General features: G+C 39.9%; 1 protein-coding gene across 6 annotated transcripts in view; it reads right to left on the bottom strand.

Annotated features, from left to right (window-relative positions):
• FOCAD (focadhesin) overlaps positions 1 to 20,088 on the bottom strand; it is a 199,744-nt gene that overhangs the window by 97,732 nt on the left and 81,924 nt on the right. For all 6 annotated transcript variants that reach the window (XM_007061677.4, XM_043546322.1, XM_037902048.2 and 3 more), the window contains 4 exons: positions 13,140 to 13,244; positions 12,621 to 12,722; positions 9,595 to 9,725; positions 7,052 to 7,178 (listed from right to left, as the gene is read on the bottom strand). In XM_007061677.4, coding sequence (XP_007061739.2) covers positions 7,052 to 7,178; positions 9,595 to 9,725; positions 12,621 to 12,722; positions 13,140 to 13,244 — 465 coding nt within the window. The remainder of the gene's footprint in view (positions 1 to 7,051; positions 7,179 to 9,594; positions 9,726 to 12,620; positions 12,723 to 13,139; positions 13,245 to 20,088) is intronic.

The following is a 20,088-nucleotide window of genomic DNA, read 5'->3' as shown; positions in this document are numbered from 1 at the left end:
GTGACTTTTTTCCTGGTTTAAACTTCTTGCTGCTAGCAAGAGTACAATAAATATAATATGTATGTCACAATAATGCAATAAAACAATAGGAGACAATTTAGAGCCCTATATAAGTTGTATCCATATATAACTTAAGAATAATGGAGAGCGGCAAATTCTTTGATGAAAATAAGTCATGCAGGTTCTACAAAAGAAGAGTACATTGGAAGAAGACTTCACAGCTTACAAATTACTGCTTTGTTTTGAGTCAGACTAGAATTTAGAATAGGTCTTGTCTGTGCACAAATACTCCTTGCCCCAGACTTCTGCTTGAAGAAAAGATGATCCAGTGAATTTTCTGACTGGGAAATGGCACCAAATAAAACATATGAATAGATCTAAAAAAGTAACACTATTGAACCACACTATTAAAAAATCTCTGGAATGTAATAAATATAGAAGCTACAGTCTACTAAAAAACCTTACAGTACACAGCTGTGCACTCTGGCCAGCCATTTATGGGCTTCCAGCTACGCCTTCAAAATTCCATAATAAATTATTTTTACAACCCTTAAAAATGTTAAAATCTAGAATTCTGATTGGCTCCTTTTACAAGGAAATAATTCTCTAGAATTGTCCGACACAGCAGCAGCCCCACTGAAAATCATCCACCCCGTAGTGTTGTGAAGAAACAATGGTGGGTGCAAAGAGAGGGAAGAAGTACTTTGCTCTCCAAACACTTCATTTTTAAAAAGTAAATAAATAAGTGGTTATAATAGCAATAACAATCTTGGCATGGCGCATTTCCGGAGGAATAGCTGACTGTGATAAACAGCCTGAGGTGAACTCTCTCTGCCGGTCATGAATCCCCAGGAAATGCCCTGTGCCTCAATAGTTATTGCTCAATTGTACAATGCTTCTCTTTGAAAAAACAACACCCTCTAGGAACTGAGCGAGATGAAAGAGCTTTTCTTCATGATGCCGAGGCGCCTATTAATTTTTGCCGCAACAGAATTGTTGCCGATTAGAAAAAGCATGTTCATAAATTCAGACTCTCTAATCTAAGGCTTTTGGTGCAAATTCTTTGAACATTTGTTTTTGTCTTTATACACGTTGGTTCTGTTTTTGTTTAGATTGACAGATCATTTCCATCTTGAAAAATTAGCAACCTTTATAATTTATGGGCTTTCAGGATTTCTGGTCAAGTCAGTTTTGTCTTTGCTTTTTTTAGTTTTAAAATGCATATCTCACTGCTGGACAGAACACTGCCTGGAAATATATTTGCTGGAAAGGAAAGTTTTAGTTATTCAGACCTACTGATCACAAGGAGAGGAGCAGCACTGTGAGGGCATATTTTAATTAACTTTCTGTACTGAACTGGGGGAAGGGAGTGGGAGAAGAGAGGATGGCATTTTAAGTAAATTTACTCCCTGAGACAAATAACACATCCATTTATCGTGAGACCTCATGTGGCTGCTGGCGCAATCAGTAGTAATGTGGTTATAAGAACGAACAGTTGGAGGGTTATCTGTATCTCTGTCCCCCCTCCATTTCTCTGAATGCACCCCCCAAACTCTGGCCTCATGCTTTTACGCATCCTGGGACGGAATTCCACAATTCTTCCCACTCTTAGATCAGGCCTGGTGGCACAGTACCTGTATATCAACTATGCTTATCCAGAAAGAAGGGGAGAAGAATAGCTAAAGATAAGCCATGCCTCAGCAAACACTTGAGGGTTGTTACAGGACAATGGCAGAGCCATAGGCTCAGAGGAATCTGCCTTGACCTCCTACTTAACCTACCAAAATGGTTTTAATAAGGGAAAAAGCCTGAGAATTTACAAAAACAAAGGGACTCTGGATGGATTAAAAGGGGTACGCTTGCTCTCATGCTCTCTCTCAAAAGAGGGAGGGAGGGAGGAAGGGGAGGTAGTTGTTTGGGGAAACCAGACTGACACAGGCACCCGCTGGGGTGTCTGAAGATGCTAGGCCTGCCTAGGTCACCATGTATGGCAGGGGCTTTAGGTAAGATACCAACTAAACGAAGTGGGTTTGGCACCTGCAGGTCTTCCCTTCAGGAGCCTGTGAGCAGTGATGGATACAGTGACCAGACAGCCTTCTTAAACCAAACTGTTGTTTATTCTCACAGTAGGAGTGAAGCAAAAGAGAAAAAGGATTTTAAAACAACAGTCTATATGCACATCTACCTTGCCTACAGCCCTACCATCATGTGATAGTTAGCTAGGAAGGCCTAGCTTCTTCAGACACCACAGCAGAAGCATGTGTCAGTCTGGTTCCCCTAACGAGAGAAAGACTCTTTTAATCCAGACAGAATCTCTTTGTTCTTCTCAGTTCCCAGGCTTTTGCCCCAGTAGGCTCAGCAGGAGGTCAAGGCAAACTCATTGGAACAACCCTCAAGTGTTTGCTGAGGCATGGGCATATCTTAAGTTATTTTTCTCCCCCACCTGCTTGTTTTTCCATACAGGCTACTATTAAACAAAACCGACATATTCATATGGTAAACATCCCAATAACCAAGTCAACATATAGCATTAGCATTCATAGGTTATTAAGAGCAGCTCTACATCCATCACAGTCACCATCTGAAATATTCAGATTATGCACTAAACTACAGCTCCTATTAGAACTTTTTCTAGAACATGCAACTACAGCAAAACCCATCAGGCTTACCCTCCATTTCAAAGTGGTATAGTCATTCAGTAATTTAGAGAGTATTTACAGCTGTAGCAACTACGAGCTATTTGCGAAAATAAAATTGTATATGAACTCACAATGCATTGTGCATAATAAAAATGACCACTGCTGCTATATAAAATTTGTGGACAGCTAAGCTGCAAGAATAACGTAAACAAAACCAACAAAATACACTTTGCACAATGCCCAAAAGTGAGCCAAAAACTTGGGCTTTGGTGAACCACCAAGAGGTTCAAGTACAAAGGCAGAAGTCTTGGGAGCAAGATCACACTTGATCGTAACTGCCACAGTAGGGGAGGTTCAGTCTCTTACAACAGGGTTTCACACCATTTATGGCTATGCTCGCCTTCATGATACAGCAGGTGCCTCACTAATCTCAATCTGAAAGTCCTATATTTGCATGTCAGAGAAGACTCTTTGTTGACTACTTAGACTGTTTTCTATTTAGTCTATGAGTTCTTAAGAGCTCTTACAATCTACAGGGGCTGTTAACATTTGTCTTACTATGCATATAGAAAACTTAGCACACTGTTGCGTGAATGGAAATTGAAAATATATAGAACCTTTTTCCAAATAAAAAGCCAAGTTTGTTGCAAATAATATTTAAAGAAATACAGTTTAAGGTTTACCTTTGTTCTGAAAAAATGTTAAGCCCAAGAACTGATGGAGTTTAAGAAAAAAAAAAACTTTCATAAAAAAATGGACTCCCCATTTAAAGCATACTGTTGAATTAAAAGTCAAATTGAAGCTAACTATATTTTTATTACTACTTACTATATTATAGAGACCATAAGTGTACTAGCTGCCTTGAAGTATAAAGAAGATATGGTCAGTCTTCATTGCTGTCCTTAGGAAATTACAAAATAAATTCAGATATGATGTGACAAAAAGAGTAACAGAATATCAGGGTTAGGAAAAGGATGGATGGGGCAAAAAAACAGGGTTACACCAATAAGACTGTGCAGTTACTCAACAAAAGCTAGTGCAAAGCATGGTGAAAACTATCATAGGGGAAGTAACAATGAACCAAATCTTTAGGTCGCCTAACAATGAAAGAAGTAGGGATCTTAGGGACAAAACAGTGTGTGATCATTAATTTGAGACTGTAGCATAATGTACACACATAACAAAGATGAATTAAGGTTGGCCATACTAACTTAATTCTGGTAATTCCTAACCTTGAAGTGCTTGACTTTGCAACCTCAATGACTATATTTTTACATACTTTTTGGTATGTGAGTTGAATGAGGAGAAGGTAGTGGGCTTGCACAAAGCAGAGAGACATTGGTGGGAGAAGCAGATGAATACAGAATGGAGGCTGTCAAGCACCTCTTTAACCTTTCAGAAAGTCTCCAATTCCCACCAACCAGATGAATCAAAGTTCTCCATACTACTGGGGAGACACAGGCAGGTAGGATTTCCAGTCCCACACTCTTGCTTACTCATTCTGAGAGTGATAGGAATGCTGTGGAGGGAGCCCACTGTCCTGGGAGGGCAATTGAAGTAAGGAGGAGAATGCACCTTGCATCTCTCACTAGCAACCCTTCTGGATAATTAAAGAATAGCATCTGTACTCCTGGCTGAAGGAGCTGAACATAACCAAAACATCAGTAGCTAGGAACATAAGACTAAGAAAAATACCTGAGTGGTGATGATGAATCAACAGGACTCGATAAAGGACACAAGGGAAATCTTAACCCAAGGGAAAAAAATTCAAACCACAATCTTAGTTTCTCCATGTATTAAGAGTAAAAAATGTTTAACCTTAGTTTTAATAGCCAAGTTATTAATGCACACTGTTTTAAGACTGTCCAACATTGCAATTTCCACTAAACATCCAATTCACTGGTTAGCATAATTTGTCACCTGCATAATTTTTATTTCGCTATACTGCTCCACTTTGCCAGTTCCCTTTTTTGGTCAAAGACAGACGATAAATGTGGACTTGCAGAGCAAACAGCAAGAAACCACTTCCAGAAACAGCCTGGAAGAGGTTTTTAAAAAACAACAACTATGCTTAGCATTTTCATTCTTGAATCTTTCTTGGCCTGCATACAACACTTTACACATGAAATCAATTAGAAACCAGGATAGACGGCCTCTCAGAAGTATGCTGGCTTCTGTTGAAATCATGCTGGCAAAAAAATAAGATTCGCCCAGAATTAGTAAATGTGGCCTGGCAAGAACTACTTTGTATATTTTACAATTTTGACATGCAAGTCAGTGCATACTATAGTTTCATTTAAAGGTCTCTGTTACACAAAAGCAAAAAGGAAGATTTAGCCTTCTTCATAAATCACCCAAATGCAAACCCAATGCTCTAAAAATTCATGTACAGTGGTACCTACTTTATGTATACATGGCATACCAAACAATTATTACATCCAACTCAACTGAAAACTATTCTTCTGCAATTTTTAGACCAAAATATTAGTACTACCGCAAGTTTTATTATAAATTCACTTATATAGGAACTTTCACTTGAGCATCTCAAAATGCTTTACAAACATTCGTTAAAGATCAGACCATCTTTTTAAGGACTCAACAATGTTTTGCGCCAAAAGCCCATGTACATAGTTGTGCCATTGCACTGGCTCAAGTGCAGACTAGGAAGCAGATTCTGAGTGTGCCTTATGCCTCTCCTGCAAGGACACACAGGACAGGTCACAATCTCCACCTATCTCAGGACTACAAATCGAAAAGTTGGGACACAGAGAGGTTAAGTCACTTGCCCAAAATCACACTTTTAGTCAGTGGCAGAATGAGGGAAGAACCAAGAAACTCTGACTAACCACCAAATATACTGTGTCTCAAGTTTTGCTCTGGAGACCGACGTTTAAATACTAATTTGGGAAAAAACTGTTTTACCCTCATTCCAAAAAATGGTTGTCCATACCACTAACCCATACAAGAATTCTCTATGATAGGCCCAAGGCACAGAATAATGTGATAGCAGGCCTGGTTCCCTAATCCATGACACTCGTGTGAAGTTGATGTAACAAAGTAGTAAATCAGGCGCACTAAGGCTATGGCTACGCTAGAGAGCTTGCATCGGGGCAGCTGTACTGCTGTAATCTCTCTAGTATAGCCACTCTAAGCTGATGGGAGAAAGCTCTGCTGCCAACTTAATTAACCCACTCCCAATGAGCAGCAGCAGCTATGTCAGCAGGAGAAGCTCTCCGTCAACATAGCGCTATCCACACCGGTGCTTAGGTCAATGTAACTTATGTCACTCGGGAGGATGGCTTATTCACACCCCTGAGTGACATAATTTCTTCCAACATAAGTGGTAGTGTAGACATAGCCTAAGTGTCAGGACTTGAAGCAAAATTAGAACAGCGGTCAGAGGAAGATTTTAGTGTGCCACACAATGCTTATTTCCTTCCAGGAAAATAAGGCGCTCACTTTCAAGTACCTGGTGGTACCTTGGCCTACCATCTCTCACCAGTGGCATAACATCAGGAGTGCTTCCTGCTTCCCAAAGCAGCTCTTTGGGACAGCCTGTATGGGGCGGGGGGAACACATCTCACATACAGAGTCGCAGCTTGGGCATTGTTTTGAGACTCTCTATCCTGCATGGCCTAGCAGTATTCATAGCCCCTGCCTCCAAATCATAAGAGAGAAAATACAATCTAAAAATGCTAGTAAGGGGCAAGCTTGTTTAAAAAGTAATTGAGCCTAATGTTGAAAACGCATTGATAGAGTCAAAAAGGATGATACCCCACTTTAAAAGACTATCATTTTCTCTTTAACCAGATGTTGGTTCTTAGCAGCAGCTTGGAGTCTGTTGTTTTATAAAGGTGTTTATTAATTAAATTGCATGCTGCTGACATGTACATATTGTGGTAGTGCTTAGAATCTTCAACCAGATCAGGGTTCCATTGCGCTAGGCTTAGTACAAGCACATAGGAACTGACAGTCTCAGTCCAAAAGAGCTTACAGTCATAACAAGTGAATAACATAATGAAAGACATACGTGCAGGAGACAGTCAAAGGGACCAGGTTTAGGGACACAGGGTAACAAAAATAATAGGATGTGTGCACTTCTTAGCCAATTAGGACGAAGCCACATCTAAAATGTGAAGGAAAAATCCTTGAGGCGACATCTGCCTGTTGATAGACAAAAGAGCTGTGAAGTGACTTAAAATTCCTGGCCCCTTGTTGGAGGGATATCACAGCAACTGATCAGGGAAACACTCAGATTAAACTTCCCAGTGAATAATTAATAAATAGGAAAAGATAAAAGTTTAATTTAACAGAAGGAAACATGGTACTATTCTACAGCAACGCCTACTAGAAAATGGAAACGTGCAATGAAGAGCAGTACTCAAAAAAAGGACAGTCCAAATTAACCTTACCTCAGCTTGGCAAAGTGCATGAAGACCTTGTAACACTAAAGCAGCAGGTGTGGCTTGATCAGGTTTTGTGCATTCATTCAATACCTGGGAAATTGCAGCCAACATATCAGCTCCATGTTGATATGGCCTAGTGGAAAACAATATTACATGAAGGCAAAGTACTTTAAAAAATTCAGTTCCACCCCTCAAAGCTTCTTGACATGTAGAGAAATATTTCCAAGCACATATTCTTCTACACAGGACTGCTTCCTATTTAACACTTAATGACTATTTCTTTAAGCAACTCGGATAAATAAATCATCTGACCGGATGATGTAAGTACAGCATGTTTAGGCTTTCTAAGTTTTCTTTCTATAACCTCTAAATCATTTCCACTGTGCTATCACAAATCCCATTTAAACTTTCAACTCTAATTATAGCGTTCACTTGGCAGCGAATATTACAGTTACATTGAGACTTCTTTTATAACCCAGGTTTCAGATGCTCATAACTTCCCCAAAAAAATTCTTTTGGCTGATATAAACCATGATCAAAATAAATCACACATTTTTCTACTCTAAAAAGAGTATGTTTTTTTTCTGTGCCTTCATAACTCAGACAGTACTGAATGTCACAAGAGGTATGAATCATCCCAGGTATGTGGTCTTCACACAAGACTAGTCTCCAGGTAGGTAAGTGGAAGTGGGAGAAAAGACCCCACAACACTTACAAGCAACTGAAAAAACTAGTTTTACATGAACAAGGGAAAAACTACTTTAGGTTTAAAGACAATATTTTTAGGACTATGGAATAATGTAATATATAACACTAATGTTCATGGATTTTAAGGACACAAGCCATTAGCTCATCTAGTCTGATCTCCAGCATAACACAGGCCACAGAATTTCACCCGGGGTAGGTCCACACTGCAGCTGAGAGGTGTGATTCCCATCGCAGGTAGACAGATGTGCACTAGGTCAGCTTGAGCTGGCACACTAAAAATAGCACCATGGAAAACGCAGCAGTGGCATAGGCTAGCCACCTGAGTCCAAGCCCACCCTGGGTCTGTGCTCAGGTAGACATACCCCCGGTTACCTCTGTTCTGAGCCAATAACTTGTGTTTGACTAAAACATATTTTCCAGAAAGGCATCTGGTCTTGGACTGAAGACATCAAGAGAACCTAAAATTCACTTGGTAGTTTGCTCCAATGGTTAATCTCCCTCCCTGTTAAAAATGCGTGCCTTATTTCTAATCTGAATTTGTCTGGCTTTCATTTCCAGCCATCAGTTCTTGTTATGCCTTTCTCTGCTACTTTAAATGTGTAGACTGAATTTCACATGGTTTAAGAATCTGACCAGAGAAAGTGGTTCTGCTCTGAAATGTGACTTTATAAAAATGGCATTGTGGAGGTTCTATGTTTGTATCTCAATAACTCTACATCAAATGGTCTCAGTTTACAAATTAAAAATTGTCAGCCCTGCCATCAAAACCTGGAACCTGACAGTAAAAATGGGATCCCTCTGGCTTATGATGAAACACCAAGCTAAAGATTCTACAATCAGAATTTAGTTCATTATTTGATTGACAATGCATGAGCCAAAATAAAATCCATCTCACCCTCCAGAGATGTGCTGGCTCTTCAGTGCAACCAAGAATCAAAAGTACTAAAAACTTTTTTCAGTTAATAAAGTAAGCAGCTATGTCTCAAAATTTACATATGGAGTAGGAATGAATAAGAAGGAGCCTTTTTAATATAGTCACTCTTCCGTACATAACTCCCATTTACAGCACTGATTATGCAGACATTAAAGTATACAGTGAAATTAGAACAGAGGGTTTTTTCCTTTAGAAAAAATAACAAATTAAAAACAAAAACTTACATTAATATAATGTTAGGATTATAATTTTGTCCACTCAATCAGGAAATGCAGAAGGTGTGGTCCTCAGAGTAAGCTCAACAAGTCAGACTGATTTGTGTATGGATGGAAGGGGAGGTTGGGGTCAAACCTGAGATGGAGCCTGGCCTTAATATGCAGTGTAGACATAACCCCCGATGTCCAAGAGGACAGTTGGGGTGTCAGCTAGCTGCATGGCTCATTCATTTCCATATCTAAGGCAACATTCAAACAGTGGTTCTATATCAGCATATTAATGGTGGACAAAACACACAGTTGAATCCATGTGGTATGATTCTGGCTCTTCCATTGTGGACGCCAAGTAAATTTTGCATAAATGGGATGTCTCACTTAAACTCTGTCACAGAAAGGCCTGAAAAAGCAGAATTCCTTTGTAAACCCTGATAGGAAGCACTGTGTTTTATTTATATGTGCTTCCTATCAGGCCTTCATATAGTCCCATTCTGTTCATATTAAAAATACATGTATACACATTATACTTACTAGCTTCTGAAGTATTGCCTAAGACAATGTGTATTTATTACGGCCCCCATCAAAAACCATAAGCCCCACAATTAAGATAACGGGCTCATCCGAAGTGACCAGCACAGCTTTCCTTTAAACACCCTGCACCTTCTCTAAGTTGGATAACGAACACTCATTCTTACCTCTGCCTGCATATATCTCTGATGGAAGCAGCTTTAGCTATCACCTTTTCCCACAGAGTATCCTTCCCAATGGACAAAGAGGGCATATCGGACTTTGCCATGAACCTCTGCAGTTCTGGGTAAACCCGATCCTAGAAAAAAAACATTTGATCTTTAAAATATATAAAGAAGTTTCTAAAAGTTGGTGACATGATTTTATGCTGCTAAAGCCTTTACACAGCTTCTAAAGGAACATTTACATTGCAAATCACATTGCATTTTGGTTCATCAGTGGAGAAGAACACTGTGCTGTGATTTAAGTGGCTTCTTTGCACAGAATCTATACATTTTCCCCCATAAACTAAAAAGTAATCTATTAACATGCAACCAAATAGAAATGACTTATCACTCATTGCATAATGCATTGAAAGCATCAGAGTAAAGTAATATAAAGACATCTTTCATAAACAAAATTATTTCATAATTTCATTCCAAGACTCAATGAGATGCATAACAGGCTCCATGAAAGACCAACTGTAGATGCTGTTCAATACAGCAGAATTAATAAATGCATCACTGACACAATTTGCTTTCCACAGCTAATAATCAGGCACTAGTATAATCAATCATTCAAAATGATGTACTCTCCCTACCAGGGGAAAGCATGTAAAACAATATCCACTTTAGTTTATGTTTGGGAGACTGTGAGACAAGCGGGACCCAGACACCTGTGACCGAAAGCACCGCTGTATCCACACCCTACCCAACACTGCAATAATCTTTCTGCAAATATGCCTTGTGAGGTATCATTTGAAAACTAGTAACTTGCTCATCAAAATCATCATGATGAAATGTATGTAGCAACATTATAGGTAAACCTCTGAATTCCCCTATATGATAATGTTTCCCTATATTCAAACCACACAGCCCTGACTAGGCAAAAGTTGTTAAGAATGTCGATCCCAAAGAAAGGAATGTGTGTTTACCTCAATTTACACAAGTAGTAACTGGGTCTTTGAGACAACAAGAGGGATAAATGGCAGGAGACAGGGCAAATCTGCATTTCAGCATAGTGGAGAAGAAAGAGCATGGAGCCACTTTCACCACCAGACTCCAGGATGCCTTCTTTACTGTTTGAATAAACTTGCTTTGAGGTGTAAGCCTCAGAATAATCCACTTCAAAGGGTGAGTGGCCCATCCAAGTGAGGGGCAAAAATATCCCAAGGCATCTTTCCCAATCTCTCCCTCTTTCACTTAAGAGGACAAAGGAACCAGCCCTTTGAGTTTGGGGGAGCTCCTGACCTGAGAACTTGATCAGCAATGTTGCTGAGAACCTGTGGTAAGGATTTTACCTTGAACCAAGCCTAGCTTGTTAAGTTTTAGCAACCAGAAAGCATTTTACCTTTATTTCTCTTGTAACCATTTCTGACTTTAATACATTATACTTGTGCTCATTTAAAATCTCTCTGTCATTAAATAAACTTGTTTTTTTTAATATAAACTAATCCAGTGTTGTGTTTAAACTAAATTGCTTGGTAACTCCATTTAATGTAGCAGAACTGTCAAATATTGACCCTTTACAAGGGCAATGAACCTATAATATCTGAGCTACCCAGGAGGGAGCTGGACAGAGCTGAACACATGTTTTTGCAAAAATTCGGGACTGGGAGTATGTTGTGGTCACCCTGGAAGTAGTAATCAAGGCTGGTGGAAGGCAGATTTTGGCTGGTGTGTTGCTGACAGGTTGCTGGAGTAAGAGTTGCTGGACCAAAGCTGTAGCTATACACAGATACTCAGGATGTGACCCATGCTGGTAGACTGTGAGCGGCCCAGGCTTGGAGCTACAACAGGAAAGCATTGTGTGGCACCCCAGGTTGCAGAGCAGGCAATGACAACCCCTCAGTGGTGTGGACTGTACCCTGAAATGTGACAACATCCCAACGGGGAGAGGGTGTTGAACCCCCAAAGAATAAACAATAGAATCAACTGGTTGGATACAATGTTATTGATTATAAAATGTGTCAGGTACAGTCTTTTATGAAAGCTTGTAATGTTCTGAACATGATGGTCATTATGAGATATGCATATAAACTGTAGTTATGAATTTATGTAGTTGTGTAGATAAAAAAACTATGCTCATAATTTGTGCTGCAACATTTACTCCTCCTCACAACAGGCAGGGAGGGGCTGCCTCCCCAACCAGACAAGATTAGCTCCAACCACCAAACATTGTACAACCCAGGAAAAGGCAAATGATAGACCATTAAAATTAATGGAAAGACATTGAAACTGAAAGAAAACCCCAGCCTTGGAAAAGTATGAAAGGAAGCAGTTTCCCCCACTCTGATGAACGAGAGAGAAAACAACAGGCCTTTTTAAAGCAGGCTTGTGTCGGAGGTTTGGCATCCAGAAACTGAAGGCCAGCATCTACACGAGGTGCAGTCCTTTGAGTGCTGGATCCCCTCTATGACAGGGGCATGCTGAGAAGTTGTTAAAAGGCAATAGGTAACACTTATTAGAAAGGGGAATTTATCTAATATATAAGTGCAAATCTTGAAGTTGCATCTTTATGTTTATTTTCTATGTAACTTATATGTGTTTGTTTACCTTGCTATTTCATCTTTGAGTCTGTAATTTTTCTATTAAATTAACCTTTTGTTTATTTTTACCCCAAGCAGATCTCTATTGTGCAAACTGTGTGTTGTGTATGTACCAAAGTGAATGGATAACTGGGAAGGGTTTCACTCCTTCGGGGGTGACAAACCAGAGGGGGAAAGTCCAAGTGTCTGGTAGTTAAGAACTAGGGGTAGATAAACTTAGGGAGACTTGGGACCAGAAGTGTTGTTGAGGTCACCCTGCAAGGAATAACTAAGCTGGCGGAAGCCAGGGTGAGACCTTTATGTTTACAGGCTGGCTACTGGTGTCAAGGCTCTGAGCCATACCAGCATGGCATTAAGCACCCAAACTTATAAGGCAGACAGTGAAAGAACCCTTTATTGGTATGGATGATTTCCAAAACATTACAGACTGCACAACTTTTTTCTAACCTGTTTCTCCCATAAGGACGTCATCAAGCGTAAAGTAATAGGTCTAAGCTTTGGCGTGCTCCCCAGCACCTGTATCACATGCAGAATCTGAGCGATGCAGACCTGAAAGAGATTTTTCACCACATGCATTTGTTATTTTAATATCCATGAACAAGGAGATGCTTCATTTGTGTCAAATATCTCAAAGGCCACGTCACAATCAAAAAGAAATGGGGAGTCATTTTCTAACAGATTTTGGTGCATAATGATCCTAAAGAACATTTTCATGAGATATACAAATACACTATAGATAGTTAAAGCACAATACATAATTCATCCCTTAAAATTAGTTGTCATATTCCCATCATAAATATTAAGTAACAAGTTATGCAGAAACTCACAAATCACTTATAATTTTAAGCAAGTTATGCATATCCATGTCTACATTCACTCATTCAATGTAACTAGTTACTTACTAATACAATATTCCCTTTATTAAAAATCATTTTTGGATGAAGTATGATTTCTATTCATACTGACCTTGTGTACACCCAGAGAAGGCAAAGTATATAAAATATCCCGGTACAAAAAAGGCTCCAGTGGCCTTCCCAACTTGAACATCAGAACTGGGATTAGATTTGGGACCTAAAATAAATGGAGAACATGTAATACATACAAACACCACTTGCATTAAAGAAGCCAATTGTTATGACATGGTTAACAGACTATGTAAAGACCAAAAATAAATCCGAGTGAACATGCACCCCAACACTCTTCTTGCATTAAAATAAGGGGAGTGGAATTGAAAAACTGACTCTTCATAGGATTCATTTAGAGCTTTTTTTAGTTGCCCTCTTGGAACCTACAAGTCCTGTACCCTCAGCTGACTTAATGGGGAAAAAAATCAAACTACTGGCAATAAATATTAGGCTAATAAAAACAGTAAGAATCACAAGCAACTCTTACACAGCCATTTTCATCCATAGATCTTAAAAAGACTTACACAGGTTGATGAGTTAATAAGTAGTAGATTAGCCTCATTTTACGGATGGGGAAATTGAATCACTGAGAGGTTAAATTATATGCTCACGGTCACATGGCAAGAAAGCAGCAAGAACTAAAGCCAAATTTCAATTCCCAGTCTCATGATCTAACCATTGGACAAGAATGCTCCTCAGCTACACCACCTCACTTCCAGAAGCAAAGCTTAGTTGAAAGCATAACCTTTGTTATACCGCATAGTACAACACTTCACACAGGTCAGTCTCGAAAACTTGCTGAGGCCTTAGAGTATTTAAAATATTCTTCATATTCAGAACGTAGAAGTATACGGAATACTGAAAATACGGAGGTGAGGGTAGCAATTTATTTAAATCAAAATTAGCAAGCTTAAGGGTCACCAGTTTATATTTCATTGTTTTCATAACAATTAACACAAACTTTCAGTCTTGTTGGGCACAAGTAAAAATTTAGTCTTCTCATTGTTTGCTTACAATAAAATGGCCTCAACCTCTTGAGTGCACAGATCTAGTGGAACCCATTGAAAAGTTCTCAATTTCTCTTTATCTAGCTTGAATAACAAATTGATTTTAGTTTGAAACTTTCATTCCAAACTTCCATTGAAAGAAACAGAAGATACATCAGAAAAATCCACATACCATGTCAATGAAGAAAAAACTGAAATTTGATTCTGTCATTCTACCAGAATTCTCATGACCCATGACCCTGTATCACAACTCTCAGCATATATGAGTTTACAACATGATTTACTGCATTTTTAAATGTCTGGTAGCATTCTTCTAAGTATTGCCCCCACTAAGTGACAATGAAGAAAAAGGAATGTTACTTAACCCTAAGTTCCCCTTTCCTTCAGATATCAGATAAAATACTGTCTTATATTTAACCATAGGAGTTAGCCTTTCATGAAACAACCTGCATCAGGGGATCCCATCATTCTCCTAGAGCAGTAAGGCACGTTAGGAAATTCAGTATTTTGTAATATGTGGATTTGATTATTTCCAAGTCTTTTGGATTTTAAGCAATTATTTTCATTATACTGTCACTGGAGTACACAGAGCTCTCCATTTCGGTCTTAGTATTTGCTTCTTGAGTGGATCACTGTTCCAAATTTTCTCTTTTACCTAAAATTACTGTAACCTCAGAACTTTTTCAATGAACCCAAGATTGGACAATTTTGTTGGCCGGAAACATGAGGATAACCTGAAACCAAAACCTATACTTATTAGCAATGGGTAAATAAGCTCAGATAAAAGACAGAGCAGTCCTAATCCTAAATCCCTCTAAGTAGTGGTAAGTCAAACAGATCCCAAACCTCTCTGAAAAAAATTCAGTATGGTTTGGCCAACACTTTATGCATTCAAGATGTAGTGTTCTGTACTATGACTGCAGAATACTGCAGTAGTTTTCTCCTGGTACCTATCTACATCCCACAGTGTTCCACAACATGATAAAATCTCACAGCATACAAAAGATCCGTCCCAGCAAATGAAAGCCATTGATCTTGTAATGGGAGAAAGATTCTCTAGTGAGCGCTGGGATTTTATAATCTTCAGGTTGCAAATATCTATGTATTATCAGAGATGGTCCCAAACCAAAAATCCAGCAATTTGTTCTGCCAATTGCCACTATCTTTATAAATGGATCAAACCAAGCCACAGATCTGTACTTCCGCAATTTTTAAAGAATTTTAAAGCCAGCTCCAAATTTTTCATCTGGGGGCCGAGACTTAATATTTATAAAATTAATTTAAATTTAAAAACATCTCTTGTAGGCTTTCAAATTAGTTATTTGGAATCCCTTAGCAAAAATAGTCCCTTTTGTTAAGATTTTTCTCTCACAAAGTTTTTACTATTATTTCTGTCCCCCTACTTTTCAAGAAGATGACCCACCACCAATAAAGAAAGCAACTCTTAGATAAGTTAAGAGATAACAATATCTCTGCTGTGAATGTAACAAACGGTTTGTGATGCTATCATGTAGCAGAAACTATAAAGGAGCCTGAGAATTTAAGAAAATGCACGTTAAGAGTAGAATTTCACCCAAAGGGGCATTTTTAATGCAAGTTTCATAGTACACAATTCTCTTTCTGATTGCTATGTCAATCTGAAAGTGTCCTTTTTTCCTCGCTCCTTGTTCTGTGCTTTCAATCTTCTGTAGAATTAATAAAGAAACTGGAGAGCTCTTCATTTTTGTAGGAATTGTGTTTTTAATAAAAAAAATTTTAATTTATGAAGAGGATGGCAGAGAAGAATGAAGCCAGAAAGGAAAAAGGAACAGGCGGAGGGAGGAAGTCAGGCAGATATCAAGCTTGAACTGTGTTGATTTGGGACAAACTAATTCTTTAGGCTCCATTTTCACATCCTCCCATTTAACATGCATGATAATTTCTTCTGTAAACAAGACTCTGTATGGGCTATATCTTGAAAATCTGGTACTTTAGATTAATTTTTACCCAAATGTTTAAATATTAAATTTTACTTTTAAATTTTAAGACACAGATGAACCTACTAAATAATTGCAAATAGAATAGCAATGTGGTAATGGATTAGTTTACAACTTCCTGGCTGCAACCCTTTAAAACAATATAGGACCTACTACATATACAAAATTAGAGGTGTGGATACATTAAGAGATGCCGTTAGATGGCTTGTTATTTCAGCTGGTGAATCACTGTGGCTGATCTGACTGGGCAAGAAACAGCATGTCAGTCTGGTTATTAATCCATGTAGTGAGGCTGAGTGGCCTCCCTCCGAGGGGGAGAGGGAGGGCCCACTACACTCATCTTGGTGGGCAGGGCCTAGCCTGCCCTGTCCCCCTCGCCAGAAGTGCTGGGGCAGGGCCAGAAGTATAAGAGGAAGGCCATGTAGCACAGTTGGGGCAGAATCCCCAGAGGAGGACATTCCTGCTGTACTGCCGTGCCCAGGAGGGGAACTTACACCCGGCTGTCCCATAGCCACAGAAGTGGGAGACCCCGATGAGGAGTGGCCGCGGTGTACCACAAGGAACCCAAGGAGCGCTGGAAGTGAGAGGTACCAAACCCCGGAGAAGCAGGAAGTGGCCCGGGGCAGCCATGGAGCAGCTGGTTGCGGAGCCAGGTGTGGCTCAGTCGGCGTGTTGCAGCTGTATCCCCACTGACACAGGAGCAGCCAATCCTGCTTCTGCCAGGGCCCTGGTCTGGGACATGGTGGAGTAGGGTGGGCCCGCTTCCCCCTGCCACCTTACCCCGGGGTGGCCAACTCCCTACACTGTGCAGGGAAGCTCCCGCTCTGAAGAAAGAGCCTCCCCTACCAGCTCCCTTATAGACTGTTGCTTTGCTGGCTGCCTGAGCCCCGCCCAGGCTAAAGCCAGCCTTGAGACTGTTTGTTTGCTGGCAGTCTGAGCCTCCTCAAGCCCAGGCCTGCACCTGCTCCATAGACTGTGATTGCCTTGCTGGCGGCCAGAGCCCTGCCTGGCCGAAGCCAGTCCCCTGTAGCTGGTGCGGAGACTAGGGCCCTAGACTGTTCTGCAGCTTCCTGCCTTGGCCAGACAAGCCCGAAGGAAACCTAAATGAGTGGCCTCCCTCCGAGCGGGAGAGCAAGGGTCTATTACAATCCAGATAAAACTAAGTCCCTGCCACCAAGCAGCCTCCAGCTCCAGATTACAACCAACTCAGTATTAACCTGTCTGGATGGGACATCGAGCAGATGGCAACTGTCAAATAATGGGGTAGCATCACAGGCTGGAGGATGCCTAAAAGATGTGGACACTTGTATAGCAGCAGTTATTGTGTTTTGGGCCCTTCAGCAGCTACAGTGGGGATGTCATGACAATAAGCTTGCTACAAAGCTGTGGATCCATAGACTCACACAGTTATACCAACTCTCCTGTAAGTCAGTGAAACATGAGTGTTGAGGAAAACTGAAGTGCACCACAGTGACATTTTTGATTCTTGTCTTCATCAGTTGCTCCATGTCAAATGGCAGGAGAAGATCAGAAATGAGGTTAATTGAAACATAACCCAACAACTGCCTCCATCATCACTGGTTCAGTTTCAGTGGTGTTCCTGGTATAGACATATATTAGGATGGAAGACCAATGAAGTGTGAAACATGTTTGCTGCTAGATGGCTGGCAATCACGTGGTCTCCAAAAGCTTGAATATCCAGCTAGACCCCTTTGAAGATCTAACTAGAGATTGATCTGGGTGGCGCATAATCTGCAAGGAGACTACATCACTTTGGGAATTCCCGTGACGATGATGAAGCCCAAAACAGAGGATTTATAAAACTAGCAATTACAAAAGATATCAATAGAAATGTTTAATGCTTTTTAAAACGTTTCAATGCGACAATTTATTTATCTAAGTTATTACTATCATGCTTATCACCATAGCATCTGGGTTCTGAACAGATAATTTAGATCTGCAAACTCCTCTCCATGGCAGACTTCAAAGTGGATTCAGCTCTTTGCCTTTCTTAGATGTTCTTCTAGGGTTTTTTCCTCCCCTCCCTATATTAATAACCCCATTATGTTGTGGTCAGAAGTAAGGACTAACTTCTAGCCTGCGTATATGCTAGCTTAACCCCAGGCAGTCTAACAAGTGCCGTTGGGCCCCGTTTCAGCCTCTTGATTGGCCAAGATGCCTGACTGGTTGAGAGAATTAGCAGCTCTTCTCTTAAAATCAGCAGCAGGGCACTGGCTGCTCAAAGCATTTGCCCGCTGCTGCGATAGCTCCTGCACCTGCTCATTCCCAGCATTGGTCCCACCCTGTGTTCCTGCCTTGTCTCACTCCAGGTAACCCAGTTGAGATTCCTGACTTTTGACCCTTGGCTTTGGCACCTGGCTTCTGAGTGGGGGTTCCTGACATCTGCTGAGAGTACTAGGCCTGACTCCCACACCAAGCATTAGGCACAGACGCACACGTGCCAGTCCCTAACAGTTATAGATGAAAGGCTTTGAAAAATCAATGAGCCTTGTAGTGCACTCCATAAACAGCAAGACTTTGGTTTCATCTGATATTCATTCCAAAAGTTGAGTCCTTAATCAAAAATGCTCTATCTCCAGTACTCAGAAAACTTTGACCTAGTTAGCTGCACTGATCTGGAAGAGTGCAGCTGCCCAGAAGAGTCATAAATGGCATCTGATGTAGTACAGTCCTGATCCCTTGATAGCTTTGCAGATTAAGACCAAGGCATCAAACAAATTTATTTCACTTCTAATTCATACATGAAATATTCATTACTTCTTATATAAGCGGACTATAAATCCCAACTTTACCAATATAGTCCTGGCTTCTCATATCATCATGAAACACCCTGATTTTGGTTCTGAAATTACAAAATGTTTGTTCAAGGCATCATATTATAGTGATCAGAACTTGCTCCATGTATAGCAGAAATAAAAAGTCCCATGGAACAACTGTTCAGTGTAATGAACAAAATTTGGAGAGAAAAGTCAAATGAGCAGATATTATCAAAGCTGTTCTTTTGTTCAAAATAAAGAAATATGCATGAGCCACCGCTGAGTCAGAGACTGGAGGTAGTAACACCAGCACTTGCATACATATATAATTTTTAAAGTGCACTTTTGTCTTTTTATATGATTAGTTCACAACCTTATAACATGTTGCTGCAAGTGTCCCAACTTTTTATTATGAAAATATGGTTGTTGTGAGAGACATAAGTACTAATTTAGGGATAGACCTAAGTAGCTCGTAGGCAGCTAAATAACCCAGGACCTTGGGAAGAGTTTTGTGACCCTTGTTGTAATTTTGAAAGAAAACCCAGCTGTATGATTTTTATTGGTTTTATTACAAATTAATGAAAAGACAGACTTAAAATCAATTAATATGGTAGCTAAAACTAACTATTACATATCTTACTAACTAATTAAGGATAAAACAGTACAACTATAACTATAACAACTGGAATTGAGTTAACAAATCAAGCTGACAATATGGAATAAAATCAGCAACTAACTAAATCATTGGATGACCCCAATCAAGATTTAAATCATGACGTTAACATAACATGTAATCAATTCCTACACATATTAAACCTGAAGACCTAAGGAGGCAAAGTCTACTCCTCAGCCTTATAAAGCAGTACTTAAACTCCTTCAAGGTCGCTATTACAAGGTGACATCTAGGATTAACTTCCCCTCCCTCCCCAATGTATCTAGTAACTGCGATACAGAGTGACTAACCACATCTAACATTCCTTTTTAGGACAGAGTAGTTTTTGGAAACATTCTTTTATAACCCATGGTGACACAAAGTGATTTAGGATAGTATTTACTCAAAACTTGAACAAGCCTGTGCTATTTCTTAAACACTCACAAGCGCGCGCGCGCACACACACACACACACACTCACCCTCTCTCTCTCACACACACACACACACACAAAGTGTTAGAGGGGGAAAAAAAATCAGGCATCCCTGCCAAATAGATTACCCAAAAAAAGAGGGGGGAAACGGTTACTTTGAGAACAG

Source organism: Chelonia mydas, chromosome 5 (genome assembly GCF_015237465.2).
Source record: "Chelonia mydas isolate rCheMyd1 chromosome 5, rCheMyd1.pri.v2, whole genome shotgun sequence".
Classification (NCBI taxonomy): domain Eukaryota; kingdom Metazoa; phylum Chordata; order Testudines; family Cheloniidae; genus Chelonia; species Chelonia mydas.
The sequence above is the reverse complement of the archived record's forward strand: the minus strand, read 5'-3'. Positions and strand labels throughout refer to the sequence as shown.